The 24,914-nt window shown below is 38.0% G+C and overlaps 2 protein-coding genes across 9 annotated transcripts; one reads left to right on the top strand and one right to left on the bottom strand.

Annotated features, from left to right (window-relative positions):
* Nucleotides 1-190: 190 nt before the first annotated feature.
* LOC139978452 (uncharacterized) lies at nt 191-5,924 on the bottom strand. 4 transcript variants are annotated; one of them, XM_071988698.1, is made up of 5 exons: nt 5,157-5,924; nt 3,322-3,647; nt 3,016-3,105; nt 1,914-2,685; nt 191-1,342 (listed from the first exon to the last, which is right to left on the bottom strand). In XM_071988698.1, exons 2-5 carry the CDS (start codon nt 3,598-3,600, stop codon nt 504-506), a joined length of 1,980 nt encoding a protein of 659 aa, XP_071844799.1. In that variant the 5' UTR covers nt 3,601-3,647; nt 5,157-5,924; the 3' UTR covers nt 191-503. The 4 variants fall into 4 exon arrangements, with proteins under 4 accessions (XP_071844799.1, XP_071844800.1, XP_071844798.1 ...); XM_071988699.1 differs by having other exon boundaries at nt 5,196-5,924; XM_071988697.1 differs by lacking the exon at nt 5,157-5,924 and adding an exon at nt 4,907-4,934.
* LOC139978453 (epoxide hydrolase 4-like) lies at nt 4,758-24,394 on the top strand. Of its 5 annotated transcripts, XM_071988705.1 has the most exons (9): nt 4,781-4,884; nt 7,702-7,758; nt 8,300-8,591; nt 9,200-9,327; nt 10,264-10,346; nt 10,883-11,081; nt 11,786-11,937; nt 13,765-17,517; nt 22,400-24,394. In XM_071988705.1, exons 3-8 carry the CDS (start codon nt 8,391-8,393, stop codon nt 14,022-14,024), a joined length of 1,023 nt encoding a protein of 340 aa, XP_071844806.1. In that variant the 5' UTR covers nt 4,781-4,884; nt 7,702-7,758; nt 8,300-8,390; the 3' UTR covers nt 14,025-17,517; nt 22,400-24,394. The 5 variants fall into 5 exon arrangements, with proteins under 5 accessions (XP_071844804.1, XP_071844806.1, XP_071844805.1 ...); XM_071988703.1 differs by lacking the exon at nt 7,702-7,758 and having other exon boundaries at nt 4,758-4,884; XM_071988704.1 differs by lacking the exons at nt 4,781-4,884; nt 7,702-7,758 and having other exon boundaries at nt 7,797-8,591.
* Nucleotides 24,395-24,914: the final 520 nt, after the last annotated feature.

The raw sequence follows: 24,914 nt of genomic DNA, 5'->3' as shown, positions 1-24,914 counted from the left end.
GGACGTCTGGTCACCTTAGTCTAGGAGCCTTGAACTACATAAGGCAATGCTCCTGATATCAACCAAACACTAGTGGAAACAAATTTTACTGCACTAAAGAAATATCAACCTTGAATACATATTGCAAATTATCTTTCTATAAATCAATAAACAACATTGGAAAGAACAGAAAAGCTTTAGACAATATGTATACATTTAGCTCAATTTTATTTGAAATAACCAAAGGTTTCTTTTCTTAATATTTGCTTTGACAGCACATATATGAGGAGCAGGTACATGAAATTGGCCCCAAAACTTAGAACGCATTTCGGAGCATCATGACTAGAGCTACCTATATAGAAAATGCCTAGTTTGACCAATATAACATTACATAGACATCCTCTTCCAACAACCAGTGTAAAACAATTGTTGGGTTATAATACACTATATCAGGAAATATCATTGTTCTTCTACAAAGACAACAAATGATAAGTTCCAACTAGCTAATTTTTATCATAAATATTTCACTGTTCGTACAAAGCCTCTAACTCTAGTAATGACCGAATGAGCGGAGAAATCGAGTAAGGAAACATGTTTCTTTTCTGCAATCGCTCTAATGACATCCTAAGACGGATCAAAACGGAAAGAACCTGATCTAAACCAGAATTGATTTCCACCTTTTCACAATCTGTTTTGATTCCATCATTTCTAGTTTCAATGTCTTTCCTACTGTTTGGCTCTTTATGGCAAACAAAGCTATTAATACTGTCAGCTGGCTCATTAACCGCAGGGTTTAATGTAACATCACCTTCTGAGTAGTTGCAAGATGTGACATCAGAATTGCTTGGAGGATTTGCTATCTTCTTGATCCTCTTTGGTGGAACTTCAGGCTCTTCATAGTCAACCTCTGAGACATGCTCTGTAATCTCATGCATACTATTACTACTTATCATGAACACATCACAGCATTTGTCCCACTCGCATTTCATAAGATGTAGATATGCAGTCAAATACTGTAAGAAATTTGTTTCAGAAGATATCAGAAAATCCAAGAGTACTGAATGATCAAAGTCCAATAGTTTTAAATAATTCCAAAATAAAAGATGAGGGCACAGTAAGTGTTTCAGTTCACACCAGGCTGGAACTGTTGCAATATCAGGAAATGAAAACGTTTTAATTATCTGGTTATAAGTCTTTAGAGCAATGAAAAGGACTGATACCATCATTTCATCCTCATCTGCAAATAACTGAATGATCCAGTCTGACCTAAACTCTGATAATGAGTCTAACTTCAAACTTTCAATAGATGTCTTCAAATGGCCAAGGCTACTTGCAGACCATTGCAAATGCAAAATTTTCTCTCCTGTAAAAAAAAAGAAGAAGAAAAAAAAAGAAAGGTAAAGGGAAGGAATAAATTGATCAACCTAGTCATATATATTGTATGTAATTAAATGGTTGTTAAGAGAGACACTCATTTTCACCAAATGCCACAGGTTATCCTAAAAGGAAAGGACACTCCTAGCAACTGCTTCAAAATACATTGAAGCTGACCATTGTTTTAGGACTTTTATAACTCAGGACTTAAAACACAACTATGGTGGAGGAGGAGGAGGAGGAGGAGGAGGAGGAGGAGGAGGAGGAGGAGGAGGAGGAGGAGGAGGAGGAGGAGGAGGAGGAGGAGGAGGAGGAAAGGGAGGGGAAAAAATATGAGATAAAGAATAGTGTATCCTCATTTTTATAAAATAATTAAAAGAAAAAATGCAAAATGGTGACATAAATGCCCCCAGGGCCCATCTTTCAAATATATCTATGCCATTGTGTTGGGGTCACTAATTTCAACGGAAAAAATCTGAAGAAAAGCAATAAATCTTTGAAAATAAACATCTATGATGAAATGAGAAGTGTAACAATATATTAGTTTGAAAATGACTCACCTTGATCATGTTCTGTCATCAATTGTACGGACATGAATATTAATTTCGTTACTTTCCGAAGCAATATCAAATCTCTCATCTGGTCGGGACAAGACTCTGTGAAGTGAAATCCTCCGAAGCCTACAGGGTCAGTACTGCATGGTAGTTTATTCAGCCACTCTCTATTAATTAGTTCACAGATGCTTCTTGCTGTCTGAACTAGTGGTGCATGTAACACCACTGAATCTTTTTTCGGCCTCGACTGTAAAACTGTTGCCAAGATGTCTAAAGATATCCTCAAGGAATGCCTTGTGTTAAACAGACCTTTCTCCAAAAGGTTTAGCAGAAAGTCAACAATTGTAAACCAAAATGGTCTACATTTGTCTTTATTGCTTCTCTTTACGAATGATTTGACCATCTTCAGGAATGATATTAATAACATTTCAAGCTCTCTTGGCTGAAAATTTGTGAACCCTTTCATTTCTTGAGAGAGGAGATCTGAAGCTATGGCATCGACATCGCAATTCGAATCTCTTTTCTCCACGCTGAAGAATTGGAATGGTCTCAGCAGTGAAACAAAGCAAGACATTGCTTCGAGCATATCATCTGCATGGTTTACCCAAATGGTATTCTGGACTTCACCACAAGAACAGCAATTCTTGCTTTCCTTAATCTGAGGATTCTTACAGAGGAGCCTAAAGAGGTCAAATGTTAGAAGTATTTGATGGTAATGATAATCCTTATTTATTGAAGAGGTTTCCAGACAGCTATGAATGAGATACTTGAGTTTGCTCTAGAAGAGAATCAAAGAAAAAAGATATTAACATGAAAACAATATAAACACAAGACAGAAAGCTTTTACTAGGGAAACAAACTTCATAAGTTTTGAGAATGCAGATTTTTTTTTGTTTCATTAACTGTTCTAAATTTGACTATTATATTTCTACATTTTCTTGAAAATAACTGTTTTCTTTGCTTAAATTTTGTTCTCCTTTTTGTCATAAATATCAACGACTGTTGATCTGGCAAGAACATACAAAAAATGTTCTGAAGAGTGTTCATGTTTCAAGAAAGCTGACATTGAACAAGCATTAAAAAAACTTTGTATGTTGAATAAACTTACCAATCTAGCAGCATCATGGATGAGAAAAGCAACCAACAATTTACAAGCAGAGTAAGCCAAGAGAAGACTGTGATTACCGAGGAACCATACCTATACAAGAGGAAGATAAAGACATTTGACAAAGTTACTAGATAACTTTACACTACTCAACTTATAACAAGCAACATATGCAATAAGTGTTGGATAGAAATCACCCTTTCAATCATACTCTCATTCAGCCTCTGATGAAGATCCTGCTGGGTTCGAAACATCAGACCCTCTAACTTTTACACAATCTTAAAATCTGTTATGTTTGATTGCACTTACCAGTGATTCAAATAACTTTGTGTCACCAATAAGTCTCTGCTGTAATTCTTGCACCATCTTGCAATGATTAGTCTCAAAAAGACTAATCAAAAAGTTTATATGAAGCAGAGGGCCACCATGAACATCTGTTGCTGTCTGTGTATCTTTGCTCTGTAGCAGGCTATTCCTACAACTGGTAAGTGTTTCACAGATATTGCTGACAACTTCGCCCAGATTTTTAAGGGTCTCTGATGAAGACACACACTCCCCTTGCAACAATGATGACATAATTGTTTCCATGACAACAATGGACCTACAAGGTGATGATGAACATGACTTTTGGACAGCTGCCAATGAAACAAAGGAATCAATTCAATGGTCAGTCGGTTTGTTTTAAGCACAAGAAAAGTGATTCTGATCATTTCATATATTATAAAACCATCATGATGGTCAAGCCTGCCTATAGCAAACTCAAATTCACTGGGGCATTAATAATTTGTTTCTTGATAGAACAAACTACTCCAAGCACTAGCGCCATTTGGATTCATCCTTAATTGACCAGCCACCGCATATGATTGTAAACACAATTAGTGCTCTAATGGCTGGCACTACTTTCCTCTATGAAGACAAATTTGTCTGGACCACTGAAATAGTATCCTGTGTGTTTAATCATGAATTTGTGCAGACGAGCATTCAGTATGGCTACCAGTACCAACTGGGGTAGATATTCAATCTCTCCTGTTTTTTGCCAAACACAGGGGACTCAGGTGGTATTTTCTATAGGCAGGGAAGATCGAAATGATGATGAATATTTTATTGTAGTTAGTTGGCATCTGTAATCTGTATAATTTCCATACCGACTATGCATAAATCCCTTCTTTTCCCAAAATGTTGCAATTTAAATAGTAGTGAAGCCTAGCTTACCAGTTTATGGCAAATGAGAATCATCATAACAATTGGAATTATATACAGCAAAAATTGCAAAAGACTAGCACAAACAATTGTTTTGCATATGCAATGAAAAGGAAGGTATGTTACGATGAACAAATGAGCCTTTAACAATATTTACCTTTTACAACTAAATGTTATGCAAAAAAGGCTTGTTTGGAAAACAAAATCTACATGACAGTGTTGAACAACGGTTATTTAACTCAATAAAACATGAGTGAAGGCATTCTTTGGACTAACATATTGGTGAGGTAGGCCTAGGAGATATCTGACTGAAAATGCAAATTTAAAGATCAAGTAAATGCATGATGATCTTAATTCTTATTGCAGAAAGATACTTAGGGAGTTAGGCGGCAGAAAATGTGTGAAATATAAAATGTATATCTGCAAAAATAAACAAACTAGAAAAATATACAAAAATATAAAAATAAATATGAAAGACCCCTGTACAAATATTTGTGGTTTCAAGTCAGAAAGGCTTATACATATATAGGCTACGTGCTTGTGACCTTATTTTTCCCTGCAGTAAACTGGCAACATATTCATTAGCATTGATTGCATTGTAACGGAACATTCTGTGTAAAGCACTTTGTGTTTCTTATAACCTGCAAACAATTACGATCTCCAACTAACAAGGTAAACCTAGACTTATAAATACTTTGTCGATGCATTGTTTTGTATGTATAGAACACTATGTCTTCCGAATAGACCGGGATATCCTGCTCCGTTCTGCTCGTCTGTGTTACTTTCGTGAAACTACTACTACTACACTTGACTTAGCTTAATCGATATAGGCCTACGTCTTTCTATTTAGAAGTCAATTATTGCGGTTTGACAACATCGCTTCTATTAATTGCAAAATATGAGGAACAGATTTATATTTATTTCTGTTTGTGTTTTATTCATACCAGTTGTGGCTTAAACCCGAAGCCAAGAATTCTGCTCACCATTCTCACATTTTTAGCATCGAATGTATTGTAGACCAACCTGAAGCTATCCCAGGATTCATCACAGGATTCATCCCAGGATTCATCAATCATGGGATGAATCTGAATCCTGGGATGAATCCTGTGATGAATTGTGGGATGAATCCTGGTATGAATCCTGTGATGAATCCTGAGATGAATTCTGGGATGAATCCTGGGATCCTGTGCTAAATGCTACCGGTAATATTACGTTGATAAAGCGCGTAATTAAAAAGAATTTACAGCCAGTTCTTTTCATATAGTGGATACTAGTGACTTGCGCAGGGGGGCGAAAGCCCCCGTTCTCAACTTAAGTCCCGCCCCCTCGGGCCCTCCCCCTGCTGCCCCAAATGAAATCTTATAATACAATATAACTTAATAATTCGATATAGCGATACCCTATTTTAAACAATATTGCCCCCTTGTCAATCTCGTTGACCCCCTCTGAAGCCCCTCTAATGAAAAAGTCTAGTTACGCCTATCGATGACCTTCCACAGACCATCGGTCTTGCGGACCATCGGTTCGCGGAAATTCGGTCTCGCGGACCTTCGGTCTCGTGGAATTCCCCCCATTTCCCATGTCAGGTCAAAGCAGTTGTTTCTCTCAGGGCACCACAGGCAGATAATATTGTTACTGATAGTTAGGATCTTGCAGATCTCTTGAACGACTATTTTGTGTCATTTTTTTACATGGGAAGATATGAGTAGTATTCCAGATTTTCAGGGGGTGGGGGGGGGGGTTGATGGTCCTAAACTGGATAAGGTTTCATTTTCGGATGAGGTTGTCTTAAAGGAGCTGCTTTGTCTAAATGTTTCTAAAGCTTCTGGACCTGATGCAATCCATCCGTATTTGATGAAAACTTTTGCACACAATTTCCGTGTTCCGCTCTAATAGGTTTTTTAGTAAATTTATGAATGAAGGTTATGTTCCTAAGGTCTGGAAATGTGCTAATATTACCCCAAGTTTTAAGAATTGGGTGATAAGTCGAAGCCCTGTAATCAAGGGCGTAGGAACCGGGGGGCTGGGGGGCGCCAGCCCCCCAGTGAAAAATGTGAGGAGCGGAAGTATCATTCCGCCCCCCCCCCCCCCGCTCCGCAAGTCAGAAAACCCCTTTTTCATTTCCAAATGAGAAAAAAATCTCATTTGGAGAACCAAATTGCATCTAAGGCCAGGTGAAAATACAAAATTAAGTTTACAAATTGGAGTGGGTGTTGAAAAGTGCTATATTGCACCAAATTGCATCTGAGGCCACCTGGAAATGCAACAAATTCCAAAGGGGAGGGGGACACCCCCTCCCCTTAGACCCCTCCCCAGGCCGGCCATTAGTCTTCAGCCCCCCCCCCCACTCAAAAGTACCTTCCTACGCCACTGCCTGTAATTATAGATAGACTGGATAGCTGACAAGTTGGCCTTTCATGGCACCATCAATATTTCATATCATGACCACGCAGATTCTTTTGCTATCAGAGCCTGAAGTTTTCGTGCTCTAGAAAAGAGTCAAGGAAAAAAATATTAACATGAAAACAATATAAACACAAGACAGAAAGCTTTTACTTGGAGAAAAAACTGTTGGAAAGCTTGACAAAACCTGTTAAACTTCTATGGGAACATGTTTTCAAGCCTTGGTACTAAAAGAGCCTTCATAATAAAAAATAAAAAAATGCGCTGGAAGGATATGTGATAACTGTTGTGTCCTGTAAAATTTCATTATGACTTAAAATCTTAACGGTCATGATATGGAAGTTTGCAAGTGCCATGATAGGCCAGGATCTCAGCTATCATGCGGTGGGTAGGATGTACCAGTTGAAAACTTCTATCTATGCTTTGGCAGGTCCTGAAAGTGACGAGTTTAGTGTGTAAGTCAATGAATCAATTCATTGTGGTTCGAGACCTATATTGGCGTTCTGTTGTCTACAGAACGCCTATCTTGTTAACTGATAACGGGTTCAATAATATGCTATGAGCACATGTGAGCGCATCACGTGACCCAAGTTTCTGTGTTGTGGAGTGATCCTACCAGGTCATTTTAAATTCGTTGACAACACATGACCATCCAAAATTAAAAGACAAGTAAACTGTGGATCTGTTTCTTCACTATGTGAAAACTGGACAGTAGATAGTACTCGAGTCTGGACTCGCACGCTATCCAGTTTTGGCGAGTATAGTCTGCTGTGCCTTCGGTCTGCCTTGGACAATGAAACAATGATACAATGATCTCATCACTCATTACTATATTATGATTACATGATAAATATATAGGTTTGAGATTTAAAAATGTGCAAAAAAATGTCTAATATTCAAATTGACACACTCAATCATTCTTGTGAAATTTCATCTAAATCTGAGAGGGTCACCTGGGAACTTTTCAGAAAATTGGTTGATTTGAGGCGGAATGACCCACTTATTTATTATACTATGTATTACTGCTGTCACATTATAGCCTAGTACTTATGTTTATTATACCTTTCTTCGGTTTATTATATTCAGTTTACTCCAGCTTTTTGGTTTCGATCATTATCGTAACATATGCAGTCACGCAGGCGGGTGAGTATGTGTGTGCGTGTTTTGTGTGTGACGCCTCGCTTGTAAACACGATATCTGAAAAAGGGAAGCTTGGAATAATCTCATATTTCGTGTGTAAAAGAACCATATGTAGAAGAAAAGCCATAATGTAATTGTATCAAAATGGTGGTTCAGTCATTCTATTGTACAGCTAGTTCTGGTTACTAACAAGCAGAAGCCTACGGCAATGAAGTCATCGAAACCTCAATGCATTTTGCATTCCGGTTTTTGTTGACATACAGTAGCTAATCTCTTTGGACTATGTACTTTTCCTCAAACTTCAATGATGACTTTGCTATCTGGGATGTATACCTATCACTGTGCTAGGCTTTATAGCCAGTCCATCCAGGGAGCTGACGGGACACAAGCCAAATAAACGCCTACTGTAATCGGTAGATTAAAGCCATCGAACATCTTCTTGGTGCTAATTCTGCATATCCTACCGACTTGTTTCAGTTTATTCCTGACCACACTCCATATATTTTCTTGATTGTTGTTAAATTTGTCTTTACTTCGTTCATAGATTTCTTGATGATCATCAAGTTTCAGTATTGACAAGAAACTTGACCCAGGTTTGCTAAGGAAAGAAGAGGAAGGAAAAGAAGAGAGTTATCATGGAAATGTTAAAGTCCGCTAAATTTTTCTTGATATACTTTTCGCATATTGTAATGGGAACAATATTGTTCATTGTAATGATGAGTCGCTTAGTGATCAAACATGGCGCAAAGAGCTTTACTCGTGAGAAGATTCGCGACAAAAGACCAGCTTGTCTCGAAGACCCGAAAATTGGAAAACACAAGTTTGTGAAGACGAATGTAAGTGTCTTGTATTAGAAATTTATATCGACTCTTTTTAAAGACTATATAGCCTAAACTGGTGCGGTCAGCTGTTTCTAAGACTATAGCCTAAACTGGTGCGGGCAGCAGTTTTTAAGACCATAGCCTAAACTGGTGCGATCAACTTTTTTAAGACTATAGCCTAAGCTGGTGCGGTCAGCTGTTTCTAAGACTATAGCCTAAACTGGTGCGGTCGGTGGCTTTTAAGGTTATTGCCTAAACTGGTGCGATCAGCTGTTTCTTAGTCTACACACTATTCCATCACAGCATACCATGCTGAAATTGCTTTCTACTTTCGACAGTAGATATGCTGCATTGCTTGAACTTTTCAGTCAGGCTGTATATTATTCTTAGACATGGTGACAGGTTTAATTGGATGATAACATGCTTCGTTAGAGGTGGCAGTAAAATGCATTTTGAAGTTAAATTGAGAGGTTGAATGACCATTAGTTGGTATCGTAGCATATGTGTGGTGACAACAGTAATGTCCTTTAAATCTCACTCTTCATCTATGTTTAGACAAATGAACTGCATCGCAATTTGAATCATAACTTACATAAGGTGTCACTTGGTTGAATTGCTTTTAGGATGGCGTAAACCTTCACTACGTAGAATCCGGTGATTCGACGAAACCATTGATGTTGCTTGTTCATGGATTCCCAGACTGCTGGTACACTTGGCGGGAACAAATACTGACCTTCCAGAAATACTACAGGTAAACACACATTATCTATATAGTACGCGGTGGCAGTGTCACTTTATACCGAACCATCAGCTGCTGGTTCATGTTCGCCCTTATCCTTTCTCCATCAATCCATTATGTTAGTACCGAACTTAAACAAAGTTGTGGTATTATCGCAAATTATTGCTGAATTCCCCCCCCCCAAAAAAAATTGCCATAACATAAGAGGGGCATATAACGATAAGAACAAACGTATTGTTACGTCATTTTATCCAAGTTGATGCGGCAGAAGGACTTAATAAATTAATGTCAATGGTAAGCCATATTAACTTGAACTATTTCGTGACCGTACGTGCATAAACAGGTTGTCATGCGTTGCGTAATACTTTACCTTGTTGCATATAAATATATGTCTGTCAAGTGTGTACATGAATAGCAGATACCTGACCACACTGTTTGATAATTGTCAGCGTTTTTTTTAAAGTCCAGTTTCGCCGGACCTACCATGTCTGTTCTGGAAGTAAAAATAGTTCAAAGAACTGCCTTGTCGGTGAAAGTTACTTTGGTTGTGATTTCCCACTATGACTGTGTGCGACGATTGATCTGGTATCAAATATGCTAGTACATCAAGATTTCACGATCATCCGAATCAATTGTAATGTAACGTGTAAGATTATTGCAAATCAGAAAAAGAAGTTCAGGACAAGACAATGTAGAGGTATAACCGCTAGGCCTACTTTGTGGCACTAAATGTAACGAGGATACATGCTCGATACGACAACCAATACCGCGGTATAGCGGCGCCTATATCAGGTAACTGTGCAAAGGTATCGACAACATAACGAGCATTCCAGTCCTGAACACTTTCCCCTTGCTATAATGCTTTAAACAAGATTTGCCACATTTGGAACATACTTCCTTGCTATGTGAATATCCATTATCATTATTGTTATTATTAATCTTACACAGAGTCGTTGCCATGGATACCCGTGGTTGTGGAGAGTCAGACAAACCACCGAAGACGTCTGATTATCGTGCGGAAAAAGTAGCAGGTACGCATGTGCGATAGTGCAATTAAGGAAACCTCGAAACTAGAACGTGACGTGAATATTTCAGCAGTTTTACAGTGTAACCTGTCGATTCGTATTAACAAGCTCTCAGATCAAACTTGCTATACCCAGTAACTACGTGAACAAACCTTCAGTTTCTGAAAAAAATCAGCCCTCGTATAGTCATTTATTTCAGAATTTTTGTTTTTTATGATTATTTATTTCTTTATTTTTTATGATTATTTTTCATTATTATTATGATTTTTTTATTATTTATTTATGATTTTATTATTATTATTATTATGCAAAGTTATTTATTTCAGAAATATTTCAGAATTTTTGAAACAGAGAAATGTAAAAACGGAAGTTATCTCATGTTAACTTGAACACATGCTAATGGTTATATCTTTTTGTCGTTAGCACAGCCATTGACAAGAATGGGGAGTTAGGGTGTGGGAGGGGGTCAACATTTCTCCTGATCCAAACTTAATTTATAACCTACGTTTGTAACACACTTCTTTCGCTTTAAATACTTTCAGGTGACTTAAAGACGTTGGTCCGCGTGCTGGGGTACACGTCATGCATTTTAGTAGGGCATGATTGGGGCGGTATCATCTGTTGGTATTTTGCACACTTGTTTCCCGAAATGACTCACAGAGTCATCATCCTGAATGCTCCCAACCCAACCATCTTTCACGATGCCATATTGTCGTCATGGCAACAGAGAAAGAATTCATTGTAAGATTTGCATTCGGCATAATTAGCTATCTTGTAATATAGTTGCCATGGCAAATATATTACGGTACTTTAAAGCAGCTTTTTGTAATTTTGTTCATGATGGAGTCACATGTTTGGTTTTCATTTTGTGGCAATGATTTTAATACAACAGAACGATCAAATTAAGCGTTTTCATCGACAATGGTACCATTGTCACAAAAATATTCGCCAATAAGGACATTTTTTCAAGGTCTTCTGCGACAAGAAATTGGAAGAGAATTCATGCAACCTATAGTCATGCATTTAAGTCTTTCAATAAATACATGTCCAGTGACATCAATTCATTAGGTGCCAGTTAATTCGTACCACAGTCGTGTCATACAATGTGACAATAACGACTTGTGACAATGGAAATATGTTGCGACTGCATGTATGATTCGAGTCACTGAAATAAATGTCCCATTTGGCGTTCTATAATAAACCCTCCTTAAAATTAATATCACTGTAATCACAACAACTTTTTTTCTCTATTGTAAATTGACGCATTGTATTTTATGGCACCATGTAGCGAATGGAGTTGCATAAACCAGAGACACTTATATGGGGAAATTAACTAAACACTATGTTATTAATGTCCTTTCATTATCTAACTATGTAGCATTAGTGTTAACCTACAGGTAACATCAATGTCTTTTTGATAGCTAAAATCACCATTTTTATTTCAGATACATGTTTTTCTTCCAAATTCCCTGGCTTCCGGAAGTATTTATGAAATGGAATGATTACGCAATGCTTGATAAATCAACCAAGGGAGAAGACACCCTATTCTTTACACGCGAGGAAATAGAAGGACTGAAGTATTCCATGAGCCGACCAGGTAAGCTTCTACGAATTCCTTACATACATAAGCGTATATAGTACGTAGTGAACAATTCGGAAATACCTCTACGTTAATTCTTCAAAATATGCTTAAACTACAAATTATACAGTTTTCTCAACCCCTTAATAGAGGTAGGTTATTAAAACAGGGAGCTGTTATTAGCAGATCTCTTACTAAACTCATGCACTATGTATAAGCTGCCTGCTGCACTTCTTCTCAAAATGCAATTCTACAATTAGCACCAACAGTTATAGAGATGTACGGTAATGCTCATAAAACGTTTTGATGATAAAAATAATATGCAGTCATATGCATGTTTGTTTTAGTTGAAGTTGTCAAATGGAACTATATCCCCTTAGAAAAGCTGACTTTTATAAGTTCTATACGTTATGTGTTGCTTGAATCTGGCACCCTGTGAAAGGGAGGGGGAGGCGGATGTGTAGCAAGTTTTATTTCTGATTTAGAGCTCTAAAGATGCATTTGTAGTTAGGCGTCACTGTACTGTATGAATCTAGCTTGAATCTAGCTCCCTGCGAGAGGGAGCGAGGGGAGTGGGGGTGCATTTGTAGTTAGGCCTCACTGCAGGGGCGGATGCAGGATTTGTGACAGGGGGGGTCTGACTGGTCCAGCCGCGCCTGAACGTAAGACTATCTAAGCGGAGCGCCACCATCGGTTGGCGCGGAGCGTACCATAAAATTTTTGGCTTTACAAACCCCCCAGATGGCCCGGAAACGGCACTTCCCGAGTATTCTAAGCTGCATGTACCTAGCCTGAAAATATGGATCTCATGTCTGCAATTTCTCAATTGATGAGAAAAAAACAATCTATGAAATATGGTAATACATATCAGATGAGTTGAGATGATACAAAAATCATAATGCCTTTAGCCCCCAATCCCCCTCCCGTTCCGTCACCACTGTTTGATGCAGGGCCGGATCCAGGATTCTGGAAGGGTGAGGGGTTTGGCCTCCAATGATCCTAGGGTCTAAGGGGAGTGGGTTTCCCTCTATCCATTGTGAAATTCTTGGATATTTAAGTACAACAGGGAACCCCCTTCAATTTAGCCATGCAAAGCACCTCTCTCTTTTTTTTCTCTTTTTTTTTGGCCAAGAGCAGGGGGGTTCGGACCCCCTGGACCCCCCTCTGGATCCGCGCCTGCACTGTACTGTATGAATCTAGCTTTAATCTAACACCCTGCGAGAGGGAGTGAGGGGAGTGGGGATGCAATTGGAGTTAGGCCTCACTGTACTGTATGAATCTAGCTTTAATCTAGCACCCTGCGAGAGAGAGGCAATTATAGTTAGGCCTCTCTGTATTGTATGAATCTAGTTTGAATCCGGCACCCTGCGAGAGAGAGGCATTTGTAGTTAGGCCTCTCTGTACTGTATGGATCTAGCTTGAATCCGGCACCCTGGGAGGGGGAGGGGGAAGCATTCGTAGTTAGGTCTCTGTCGATCTGTACAGATCGACCCTGGAGGCAGGGTGGAGGCCCGTTAACGTCTCGGTTATTAAACGTCCATGCAGCTCCCTGGTTATTTCAAGTCAAATCAAAAGGATCAAAGACGGATCAAAGATGTTTATATATGTCCATTCAAAAAGATTACAATTTCCTGGAACAAGAAAACCCCGAATCAAGCCGACGTGACGTAAAACTGGGAAAATCTTGATCAATGGCATATACTCTTAAGCACGCGCACTGTACCCGACTAACCCGTGCACGATTCCCCACGTTACGACTGTTGAGTTCAGTGGGATACTGTGCGGTATGACTGGCATTGTTTTCTTTAATAATGTACTCCACCTTCTATCATTGAATTTACACAGGTACGAGAACAGGCTCACTGAACTACTACAGAGCAAATATATCAGCGATGAACTTCCTTTGCACCGTCACCCGCCCAACACTCATCATATGGGGCATGAAGGATAAGTATCTGTCTCCAATCCTCCTGAATGGATTGGAGAAACTGGTTAGCGATCTAAAGATCTCTAAAGTAGAAGATGCTGCACACTGGGTACATCAGAACCAAAGTCGTAAAGTTAATCAGTTGATCTTACAGTACCTTCAGACACACCATCAGTGATTGCTCTTCAGTTTCCCTCTTGCGTGCTAAAAAAAGAATATATGATATTTTTGGTTTTTCAAATTTATGCAACAGAAATCTTCAAGGAGTTGTTAAAATTACTCAACTTATTCCATGGACACCTCAAAGGTATGACAAAGGTATGTACAGCTGTGCTGTATACATGCATGAATTCAAACTTGTGATATTATGCAGTAATTATCCTACTTGCAGATGGCACATGCACGGCATGTCCTGTTGTTTACGAATATGTATTAATTAGTGTTTGCCCTGCGGAAGAACGGTAGTTTTAGGTTGTTTATACTAACATTTGAATCATAAATTATGAATATGTTTTACATTAATTAGGTAGGATAATTTATGACACAATCATGTGAACATATTTTCTTTTTAAGATCTTAAAAATGTTTACAAATTGCGGTTTTAAATAATCTAGTTTATACTTTGTTCTACGAAATATCCCTTTTTTGGGGGGGTGGGTGGGAAAAATTTAAATGGGAATATAAAGAAATGTAACAGGAACATTTTTGTTTGAAATATGATTGAAACGAAATGGGGGAGGGGAAACAAGAGAGAGACAGAGATATAATGTCCAAACCTATAAGTCACGTCGATGTTCTCATATACGTGTTTTTTCTATGGGTTTATATGCTTTTTTAATAATTATTATACCTGATTAAGTTAAGAGAACTTAAGAGATCACATGTATGAACTTTCACTTTTGAAAGAGTATATTCTTTCATGCACTCTATCAAGATTTGTAATTTGCAATATTTGTTACTTTTTACTTGCTTGCTATGATATTTGTTTCAAATCTTAAGACTTCGATCGTTATGATATTTTTTTGTCATTACCTCTTTGGAATTAAGCAATTAAAGGACAAAGACAAAGACGGCTGGTTTTCGATACTTCTGATGATTACGTCAGGGCCGGATTAAGCTAGTACAGGACCTGTAGCATTCAGTAAAAGTGCGTTCCATGTTCCGTTTTAATCTTTGGTTCAGCAGCTATATGACTTCAGTTTCAAATACCTTCGTATTTATGCGTCGTATATGTGTATCACATAGATACTACACTCCCATTAATTACTGTGTTAAAACAATAACCCCAATTGAAGGTGATAATTGGCTCAAATCGCTAACCTTAAACATCCAGTCGTTCATAAAGGTTGAAGGCAGTGTAGTACTAGGTACCGCCCAACAATTAGAGTATAGTGTTCATCCGCTCGAAAGGTTAACAATTGTGAGAGAAAAGATTTTAAATTACCCAAGGTAAAGCTTGTTAAAGCATGTTATCAGTTACTGTCATCGTTTGTTCTGTCTTTATATGAAAGAGCATAATTTAAAGTACAGATGGTGTGAAAATAGGAAGGATCGAAGGTGATATAAACCATTTTAGAAAATCTTTGGTTAAATGTTGATATTACTCCGAGCGAGGAGATGGAAGGGTGGGGGTTCAGTATGCTAAACTTCCTCCTCTTTTAGCTTAAAATCTAAACGGTCATGGTATGGAAGTTTGCAAGTGCCAAGATCTCAGCTTCCATGTGGTGGATAGGATAAACCAGTTGAAAACTTCTATCTATGCTTTGAAAGGTCTTGAAAGTGACGAGTTTAGTCTGTACGTCAATGGAACAATTAATTATGGTGCGAGACCTATAGTGATAGAGCAAGTGTAGAGTCACTGAATCGGATATTGATAGCTTATAGCATGAAGCGCGGGGCCCTTGAAAATGCAGGGGCCCGTAACATGTGATACTATTTGCTACTAGGTTAATCTGGCAATGGATTACGTAATATGTTATTATGATTAATTCTCAGGTCTTACGATTTATGTTGGCCCCTTTGAATTTTCATCTTAGACATCTTATAGATGTGATATAAATTTAAATGATGAAATTCTACATTATACCAATCTCCCTCTGATCAACTCTGTTCATGTTTCGCCTTCAGCAAATAATCCATGATGTTGTACATTTTGCAGGTTAATGGTGGCATGGGAGGGCCCCTCCGCTCTAGTGACCAAATACCTACAAAACAGGACAACACCCATCGATCAAGTCCTTTTCCCTCCCCCGTTCAGCCTTCCCCGTTCAGCCTCCCCCATGCCCCTTCTCGATGTTGGTGACAGCAGAGAGAAATAAATTAATTACCAATATCTTCGGACTTTGATGAACCAGAATAAGGGATAAAATGAGGTAATTCACCGACTTATTTTTTTCTCTTTTAAGTATAATATTGTAAATATAATTTTCTTTGTCTTATATACATAACACCTGTGACCATACAACGGTTGTATACATTTAATGACTCTTTTCAGTCGCATGCTTTGTTTCAAAAAGATGCTGAAACAAGTGTGTTTTACGTTTCAAGAAGGAAAAAAGGTGTGTTGGGAGGGGGAGGGTGGAGGGAGAGTAAATGAAAAGTCACACAATATCTAGCAAACTCAATAAACCATTTCAGCACCGTTTGTTTATTCCATGTTTTATTTTTTATATTTTGATCCTTCTTTTTATTGAGGCCGCAATATGCTTCCTACTAATTTTAACATTGCTGAATACATTTCTCATTGATTGTACCTTGTGAAACTTGAAGGCATCCATTGAATCACTCGAAATGAAATCACCTTCATATATTGTTCACTTTCCAAGGGAAATAAGTCTATCACGGCTTCGAAGCATGTTCACTATCTGACTGTTATATATGCATGCAATCAGCATGTAACTGTTTATTAGATATCATCCCGCCGTGGAAATATGAAACAAAAGTGAACACTGTAACACCTTTGTTGCATTTACATCGTATCTTCGCCTCTGGGATTACCAGAAGGTATAGGCCAGTACTAGAATATGATACGCTTTTTCACGAAAGTCATTTGCCATCTGAATAAAGCAATTCCACACTAAGCGTGCCTCTCTCTCTCACTGATAAGGTTGGAAAACAGTGATAAGGTAAAGTCTTTGCCGGGGGACTTATCACTTGTTGAAAGGTTCTTTAATGGAAAATTTATTTTACACGAGGCTACGTCATTCCAGAGGATTACACTAACAACTTTCGTGTGAAGAGTCAATTACTATAAATATGGCAGGTACACGTGCGAACCAGCATTACTCTCTTCTTGAAGCTACTGTTGAAAACAAGTAAAGCATGGGTAATTCGACAGTGTTAAATGTCTTCGGTTCGGATGGAGCCTATGCCTATCTATGGCCGTACACACTGACGGTAGGATTCATGTTGCTATCCGGGGTAGCTGGAAACTTAATGATTATTTTAGTAACCGTATTTAATCCAGCACTGAGGAACCTTACGGGATCTCTGGTTGTAAATTTAGCTGTTGCTGATCTCTTTGTATTGTTGACAACAATACCCTTCATCATCGTGGCCAACTTACAAGGCGGATGGAAACATGGTATCGTTTTATGCTATGCTGTTGGGTTTGCGGAGACATTCTTTACAACAACAGCCGCTCTGTCCATGACACTTATCAGTTACGACCGGTAAGTACAGCCATACTGATATGTTTATTGAATGAAAGGAAAATAATGCGACGGAAACAGACAATAATTCGCACAAAATACATTTCATGTGACACTCTTTCGAAGATTTACGGTATGTTATATTTTCATAACATGTAACTTCTTACAAACTTAACGAATACCTTTAACGAAGTAATGGGAACAACAGTGTTTAAAACAGCATTAACATAGACTATGCCACTCTGTTATAAATGTCAATATATATATGTCCCATACAGAGTACTCACCAGGTACACTACCGAATTCTCCGTCTTTATTATTTTCATCTTGAAAATCATGCATGCATGTTATGGGGAAAAAAGGTTGTTTATCAAAGCTTTTGATAAATATTCGTATCTACACTTTGAATAAAACGGTATCTCAATGATAAAAGATAAAAGCGGTGACTTACAGGGCTAAGTAAATCTTGCCGTACGGGGCTAAGAAAATCTTGGCCCATTTATATTTGGCAGCACTCATTTCAAGAATTTCAAGAGACGTAAACGCTCAAAGAGTTTTTCCATCTATATATATTAACCAAACGTATTATAAACACCCGTTAACGTTCTGATTTTGCAAGTGCTGTAAATTCAATAATACATAACCGTGCAAGAATGAGACAAAAATGACATTCGTAATCTGAGGTTAACGTTAGAATAAATCGGGTGACTACCTCCCACTTTAAAAATGGAAATATTTAGTTAAGTAGTGGTGTGATTTCCTTAAGATACACCACCAACTAGACGATTAATACTTGCGTAATATTTGCGTCGTATAAAAGCATAAAACGCATCTAGTTTGTGTAATTGTCAATCTTAAAGATGAAGGGTGAAAAATGTAAGAGAGCAGAGCAAATGAATATTTAAAAATATGATTTAAAATAGAAATGCGTTACTGGTATTGTGGTAAAATGTCTTTTTTTATTTCACAATGTCCTACTTGCATTCGTGTCAAAATCTTTCTTACTTTGGAACTTTCCAGAGTTCCCGTGGCAAAGAATTTGGAATGCCAGAACTGGAATTTTAGAAAATTAAATTTGAGATCTATTCTAAAAGTTAACAAATGAAAACAACTGCTACTGTCTGCAATTGCTTAATTCTCAGACTTCGGTCTGTGACACAAAGGTTCGGGATCGATTCCTAACTTCATCTGATGAGTTCCAAAAGGACGAAACCGGTCTTGAAGTGGAATTTTCCTCGAGTGAAAAAAAATTTAATTGAGTGAGTGATTGGAAGTATAAAACAGCCAATGTTTGGTTGCTATTAAAACTAGCTATCAAAATTCATAAAATTAATTTTAATCGTTAGAGTATCTCTCGAGCCTTTTCTGTACAGCCTGCTGCTTTTCATGTAGGTTTCTTTCCTTTTAGTTTTACTTCTTATTCTTTTATGTTTTATTGCCTTGCGAGTTTCCTTTTAAGGATAAATGAAGTCATTCTTACTCTTATTCATAGCTTTGCGTCAAAGCATGATCACCGAAAGTGACAAACAGGAACAGGAGTTGAAAGTTTTATAAGAGAATTAAGAGTGTCGGCATGACAGTGAAGTCAACACGACTCACTGATTTCTGCTGGATTAGCCGACGTTTTGGAAAATCGGATTATTTTAATCCGATTCCGTCGTAACCTCAAATGAAATTGTTTTGACTTATCTGGGACGGCAGGTCGCTTCTGATGTTTAAACCGAATGGTGCAGTGATCTTTAGATTTAGTTTCCAGAAAGTTTCTTTTAATTTTGTACTAGTATTTGTCGGTCCAAGAATTTTTTTGGGTCAAATGGCAATAACACGTAAATTTTTAATCGAATGATTTGGGAGATTGTGTCATTTGCAACATGTTTGGTTTTTTTTTTAATTTTATTTTTTTCGTTGCCGATCTTTCTTGAGTCATTCTCATTCTTAGCGTGTTTTTCGACTCTCCAACGTATTGTAAGTTGCAAATATTGCAGTAGATAAGGAAAATGACATTGAAGAGAGGCAGTTCATTTTCTGCCGGATTCGGAACGTGCGTGTAATTTGGTGGCTCTGAAAATAAGCACATTTTGCAATTTTGTGTACAGGGCGATGATCATGTAACTTCTGTTTTGTTTGCCCCTGATTGGGGCTTTTATAGACGGAAACGACTGTGAAAATAAGAAACACGTGTATGAGATCTGAGATCACGAGGCAAATGAATTTCCGTACTTACTCCCCCTCTTTTATCGTTCGTGCGGGGAAGAAGTATTTATCAGAGTTGTCTAATGATCGCGTGAAACTCTGAGTATAACAACTATATACTAGTGTACCAAGTGATATCATTAATTATATCAACAGCTGTTTACAGATTGAGATGTTTACAAACTGCGAGAAAAAAAGAAACACGTGACTGAGTTATCACGTGTCAATTTATATTCTGTATTTACTCCTGGTTGTTTTGATCGTTCGCCGGTGATAGAATTGATCTAGTTTTCTAGTAAGAGAAACGAAAACACGGCCACGTGATATACTTGTCACGTGTATACTTCGTTTGCAAATGACGCACTCAAATAGCGGGAGAAAATTGAAAATGTAAATGTAGATTTCATGAAGACAATTTACACAAAGCGGGGGTGGGGGGGGGGGGGAACTGAGAGGGACTGCTGTGGAACGAATTCACCATAAAGTAAGGTATCACTTTGTATCGACAAAATATTAATGGTAACGAGGGGGTATAGGGGCGGGGGTGATCCTTGTGTGGGTCTTATTCAGTAACAATGATTTATGTTTTGTTTGTCTTATTCGAATTGATAACAGTGATTTTTTGTTGTGTTGTCTTATTTAAAATTGTCTTTTGTTGAACGAAATTAAATATGTGACGAAGAATGTACCCTGTTATTGGCAAGTATTTACAATTCTGTGGTCCAATCAGGGAGGTTGTTACAAAGAAGTGTAAAGACCTCCCTGTTCCAATTGAAGAGATCAACAGAGGAAGTTTAATATCGAAGACTGCATAGTAAAAGAATATATAGGAATTAACTAAGGGCATAGTACGTCTGCTCTGATATAACACAATATTTAATCGGATATCCAGGGGAAGTTTATTTGTGGCTGATGAAAGTAGATCATGCATCCTGGTTAAATTTGCTTGCAATTCCTACTTATCGTTTTCGAGCTAACATCATTTAAAGTTGACATGTTTTGTACCAAACTATAACTTGAAAGGAATCAGGTTTAATATCATAGATGCACACTAACTAATTGGTTTTATGGTTTTCTTTGAAAGGTTCATCCAAGTTCCTTTTTTCAAAATTTGCGATGATGAATTATTATCGATAGCTTCATATTCCCTATATCCAATCCAAGGTCCAGAGCCAAACCGAATGCAATAAGGAAAAATAACAGCTCTTTTGGCTTGTCAGTGTTCAACTATGACATTACACGTGTTTGTTTTAACGTTCACTCAATTATGGTACAAACTGTGACAACTTATTTCAACTTCATCTTAATGTTATATCTTTAGGCATTGCATGTAAATTTCACTGCAGGATGCATGGTTATTACATATTTTGCTTCCTTTCGTCAACTTTAAATCTTCTCCTAGACTACTCTTTAAACTGCTGGCAGAACTTTCGTGATCTTAATCTTAAGTAGGCATGCTTGCATCGGATAACACAACTATAGAAACAGACACATCTTCGGTTATTTAAGTATTACATTATTTCGCTTCCTTTGAATTAATGTGAAGATTAAAATGCCATTATTGATAACTTCACAGGATTACTGTTCTCATTGTAATTGGAAAATAGAATGTGACTTGCGCTGACGGTTGCGCATTGAACACCACGGACGCAAGCTGTTTCATTATATATCCGTTGGCAACTATATTTGTCAAATCCGTTAGTACTGGGTGTGTAAATTCTTCACAGAGAAACAGTTATACAATGTACTGGTGACTACAAATCGTCATAGTAACAAGTGTTTTATTGTGTGTTTTTTTTTTCTTCTTCCGTTCCGCCAGGATGTTTTACAAGATAACTGTAATTTTTTTACCTTTCTCCATTGTTGCATTACGGTAGCTACTTTAAGCTATGGAACAACAACGAAATCTTGAAAGATTTTTTATTTAATTTTTTATACCCAAGAGTTTAAACGTCAATTAACAACTTCGATTTGCAACAAAGAGCGACAAACGCGCGCTTCTTAATTGCATTGAGTGCTCATCTTGTCCTAATCAGATCACGTGATGTCAATTCACCAATTGGATTAGCTGAAATCATCCAGCGGTATACAGCAGGTGTAATACAATTGTTTTCCCCCTTAAAGTACACCAGCTACCTGTGATTTAATTAAGTTGATGTAACCTAAGAACTGTCAGATTGCAACTTGTTTATAAGTTGGTGAGGATTGCTCAATCTTAAAGGTGATCATTTTTCTCAAATCTAAGAAACTTAAAACATAATGTAAGTGCGATCGTTCTTTGTTACATGTTTTTTGTTTCTTTGGTCTTGCTTTCATTCATGTACCCACTCATGATTATTTTCTTCTGTAATAAGTTCTAGTTACTTTGATAGAAAAGCCTGCCAAGATAGAATCTATGGCCACAAAAACCAAACAACTTGATCAACTCTCAACCCTAGTCGCATCAAAAAATTGGTCAAACTGTGACCCTCTTCACTTCAGGAGTTTAGGAGTTAATTACCTTCGTGTTTAACACTCGGTTCATCTTACATATAGTGACGTCATATTACTTTAAATGACCTTTTCGTCACCTTTAAATAAATATAATGTTGATTTATTCAAAATCAAACCTCATTTATAGAAAGTAAAATCACCTATAGAAGTAATTTTTAAACTCTTGTCAAGTACCTGTTTTATTTTTTTTTTTCATTTCTTTTCCTCATACACACAGGTATACCGCTATTGTGAAGCCTAACCAATATGAAGATCATCAAGTCAGGATTTTCAAGCGAGCAGGTCTCTCCTCTTCGAGTGCTTGGATTCTGGGATTCATAACCGCAACTATACCAATTTTCGAAGGTACGGGATATTCCTTCAATCACGTGACCGGAACTTGTACGGTCTCGTGGCAAACAATATCCTTTAAGGCTGTATGTATTATCGAGACGTTTCGGTTTCTTGTACCACTTGCAGTGCACACGTTTTCATATGGCAAAATATTCTACGTGGTAAAGAGGGCTAGACGAAAGATAGACCCGTGTGTACCAAAAAGCCGCCTGCAGCAAACCCACCACAATTCAAACTCTTCGGAGGAAACATACATGACCAACACAAATTCTCTTAACAAGGAATCTGCTGCTCCCTCGTCGACTTTGAGTAACACATTGTCGGCCGGTTCCTATGCGGCATGCCATGAAGTAAACATGCAAACTGTTGAAAGTAAGCCTGCAAATAAGTTGGGAGAATTGCGCGCCGGTCAAACCGGAAGACTAATTCAAGTTAAGCCCGAGTTGCTGTTTCGTGTGAATGATGTCATCAAGCCTGTCCAGGACTGTCACGTGATTACTGATACAGACCAGAACATTCCGTACAACATGACTAGAGCTTTATCGCAGCAAAGTAAGCAAAGACATCCGGGAGCTGGCCACGGTACGATGGCATGGCAACGGACAGTTGCCAAGAAGTTACATAAACGAAAAGCATTTCGCAGTATGGTAGTGTTGTACGGGATTTTCATGTGTTCTTGGGTACCTTACGTTGTCTGGACATTTTGTATGCGTTTTCTTCAAAATCCATCTGGCAGTTCGGCAAAAGTCGTCTTCTTGTTAGCGATTTCTAATTGCATTTGGAATGCGTATATTTATGGCTTTGTCAAAAGCTCGTACAGGAAAGCTCTGAAGGGATGTCTGAAGAATAAATGTACTTTTCGAAATCTCTGCAAATCTGTTAACACGCAGGTTAGAAAATTAGACGTGTCAACAATAAGTAGAAAGGTAACTATGCGCAGTAAGTGTCAGGCTAATGTAATGTATTAGTTCTTGAAAATTCAAATGCTGTCATGGTCGCAGTTCGTAATCAATCTTTGCCAGATGCCTATTTCGGTTTATAAAAATGTAACTGGGTAGATTGAATGATTTTGTTTTGATAACATTTTCAACAACAGTAAAGTAAGAATCTCAACGGAACTATTGGCACAAAGGTTCCTCTGTGCATTAAGTTTGTTACATAACTATTTATATCTCATGCGCGCATTGGTTATTTTCACGCGAAAAGCAAAAGCTATTGCAGTGCGCGTGGGCGCTTCAATATTGACATTACTGGCCAAGTGAACGAAACCTACATAACTAGACGTTGAAACTTTAAAGTTTCATATAGGCTGTGCACATTTGCAGTTTCAAAGGCTAGCTGCGTAGACAACTTATTCTGAGCCTGTCACGGCTCTCACAAGCGCCCTCACTTTGTAGGTACCTACATGATGTTGTCCGATCAAAAATAACGCCATGAACAACCGAAAAGTTCTTCCTAATACTGCAAGCAATCCACGCGCACTACAATACTGCGTATTTACAGGCAAATGCAGTTCAAGTTTATTATTGTCATTGGAGTGTAGATCATGATATATGAGGGCGTGAGTCCTACCCCACCGTTATGGACATTGAATGGAACTTAGCAGAGATGAGCAGCCGTTCCCTGTCCTCGCTATCTATCATGGCATCTTTCATTACTGCTTATGTCCAAAATATATCACAAGTAACACCAACAACTGAATCGTACCGGGGAGGGGGTTTCATTAAGATATATGTATATTTACATTGGATAAATTTTATTGAAATGCTTTGAGCAAGTATACTTGATTGGTAATCAATTTGAAAAAAGTCATTCGTAATGAAATGTGTGAATGGAGTCCGCCTTCCCGTCCCCCACCCCCACCTCACCTATGTCCAAACTCTCTCACACTTACCATTACTTCTTATAATCCCACCCGTGTAATATAGTTAGTTCCGCGACGTGAAAAATGAGGTCCATCTGTTATATATTAAATACTTGTTCTATACTAATAAATTTGTAAGATATGATAAATACATAATAAGTAAATGTATCATCAGGCGCGTATCCAGGAGGGGGCGTTGGGGGCGCGCGCCCCCCGGACAAGAAAAAGAGGAGAGAAAAAAAGAGAAGAAAAAGGAAAAAAGAGGGGGAAAAAAGGGGAGGAGGAAAGGAAGGAAGGGAAAAGAAAAAGAAGAAAGATAGAAAAAGGAGAAAAGGAGGGAGAAAAAGAAAACGCCAAGACAACGGGAAGAGAAAGAGGAACAGTGACATCATTGCAGCGCTGATCCCTATATACACAGGGTAGCCAATGACGGATCAAGGATTTCGGAATGGGCGTGTGCCTCACCCTACCCCTACATTTTTGACGTTTCCATTTTTCCTCTCTCACTAATGATCTATATATATACTATATATGG

This window comes from Apostichopus japonicus, chromosome 13, assembly GCF_037975245.1.
Source record: "Apostichopus japonicus isolate 1M-3 chromosome 13, ASM3797524v1, whole genome shotgun sequence".
NCBI classification, from domain to species: domain Eukaryota; kingdom Metazoa; phylum Echinodermata; class Holothuroidea; order Aspidochirotida; family Stichopodidae; genus Apostichopus; species Apostichopus japonicus.
Note: the sequence above shows the minus strand (reverse complement) of the source record. Positions and strands in the feature narration are given on the sequence as shown.

Coding starts and splice junctions, on each gene's coding strand:
- LOC139978453 (XM_071988701.1), top strand. CDS start 17,168: ATGGGTAATTCGACAGTGTTAAATGTCTTCGGTTCGGATGGAGCCTAT. Junction 17,518..22,399: donor ACACTTATCAGTTACGACCG/GTAAGTACAGCC, acceptor TCATACACACAG/GTATACCGCTATTGTGAAGC.
- LOC139978452 (XM_071988697.1), bottom strand. Junction 3,106..3,321: donor CAAAGTTATTTGAATCACTG/GTAAGTGCAATC, acceptor CCTCTTGTATAG/GTATGGTTCCTCGGTAATCA. Junction 2,686..3,015: donor TCCATGATGCTGCTAGATTG/GTAAGTTTATTC, acceptor ATTCTCTTCTAG/AGCAAACTCAAGTATCTCAT.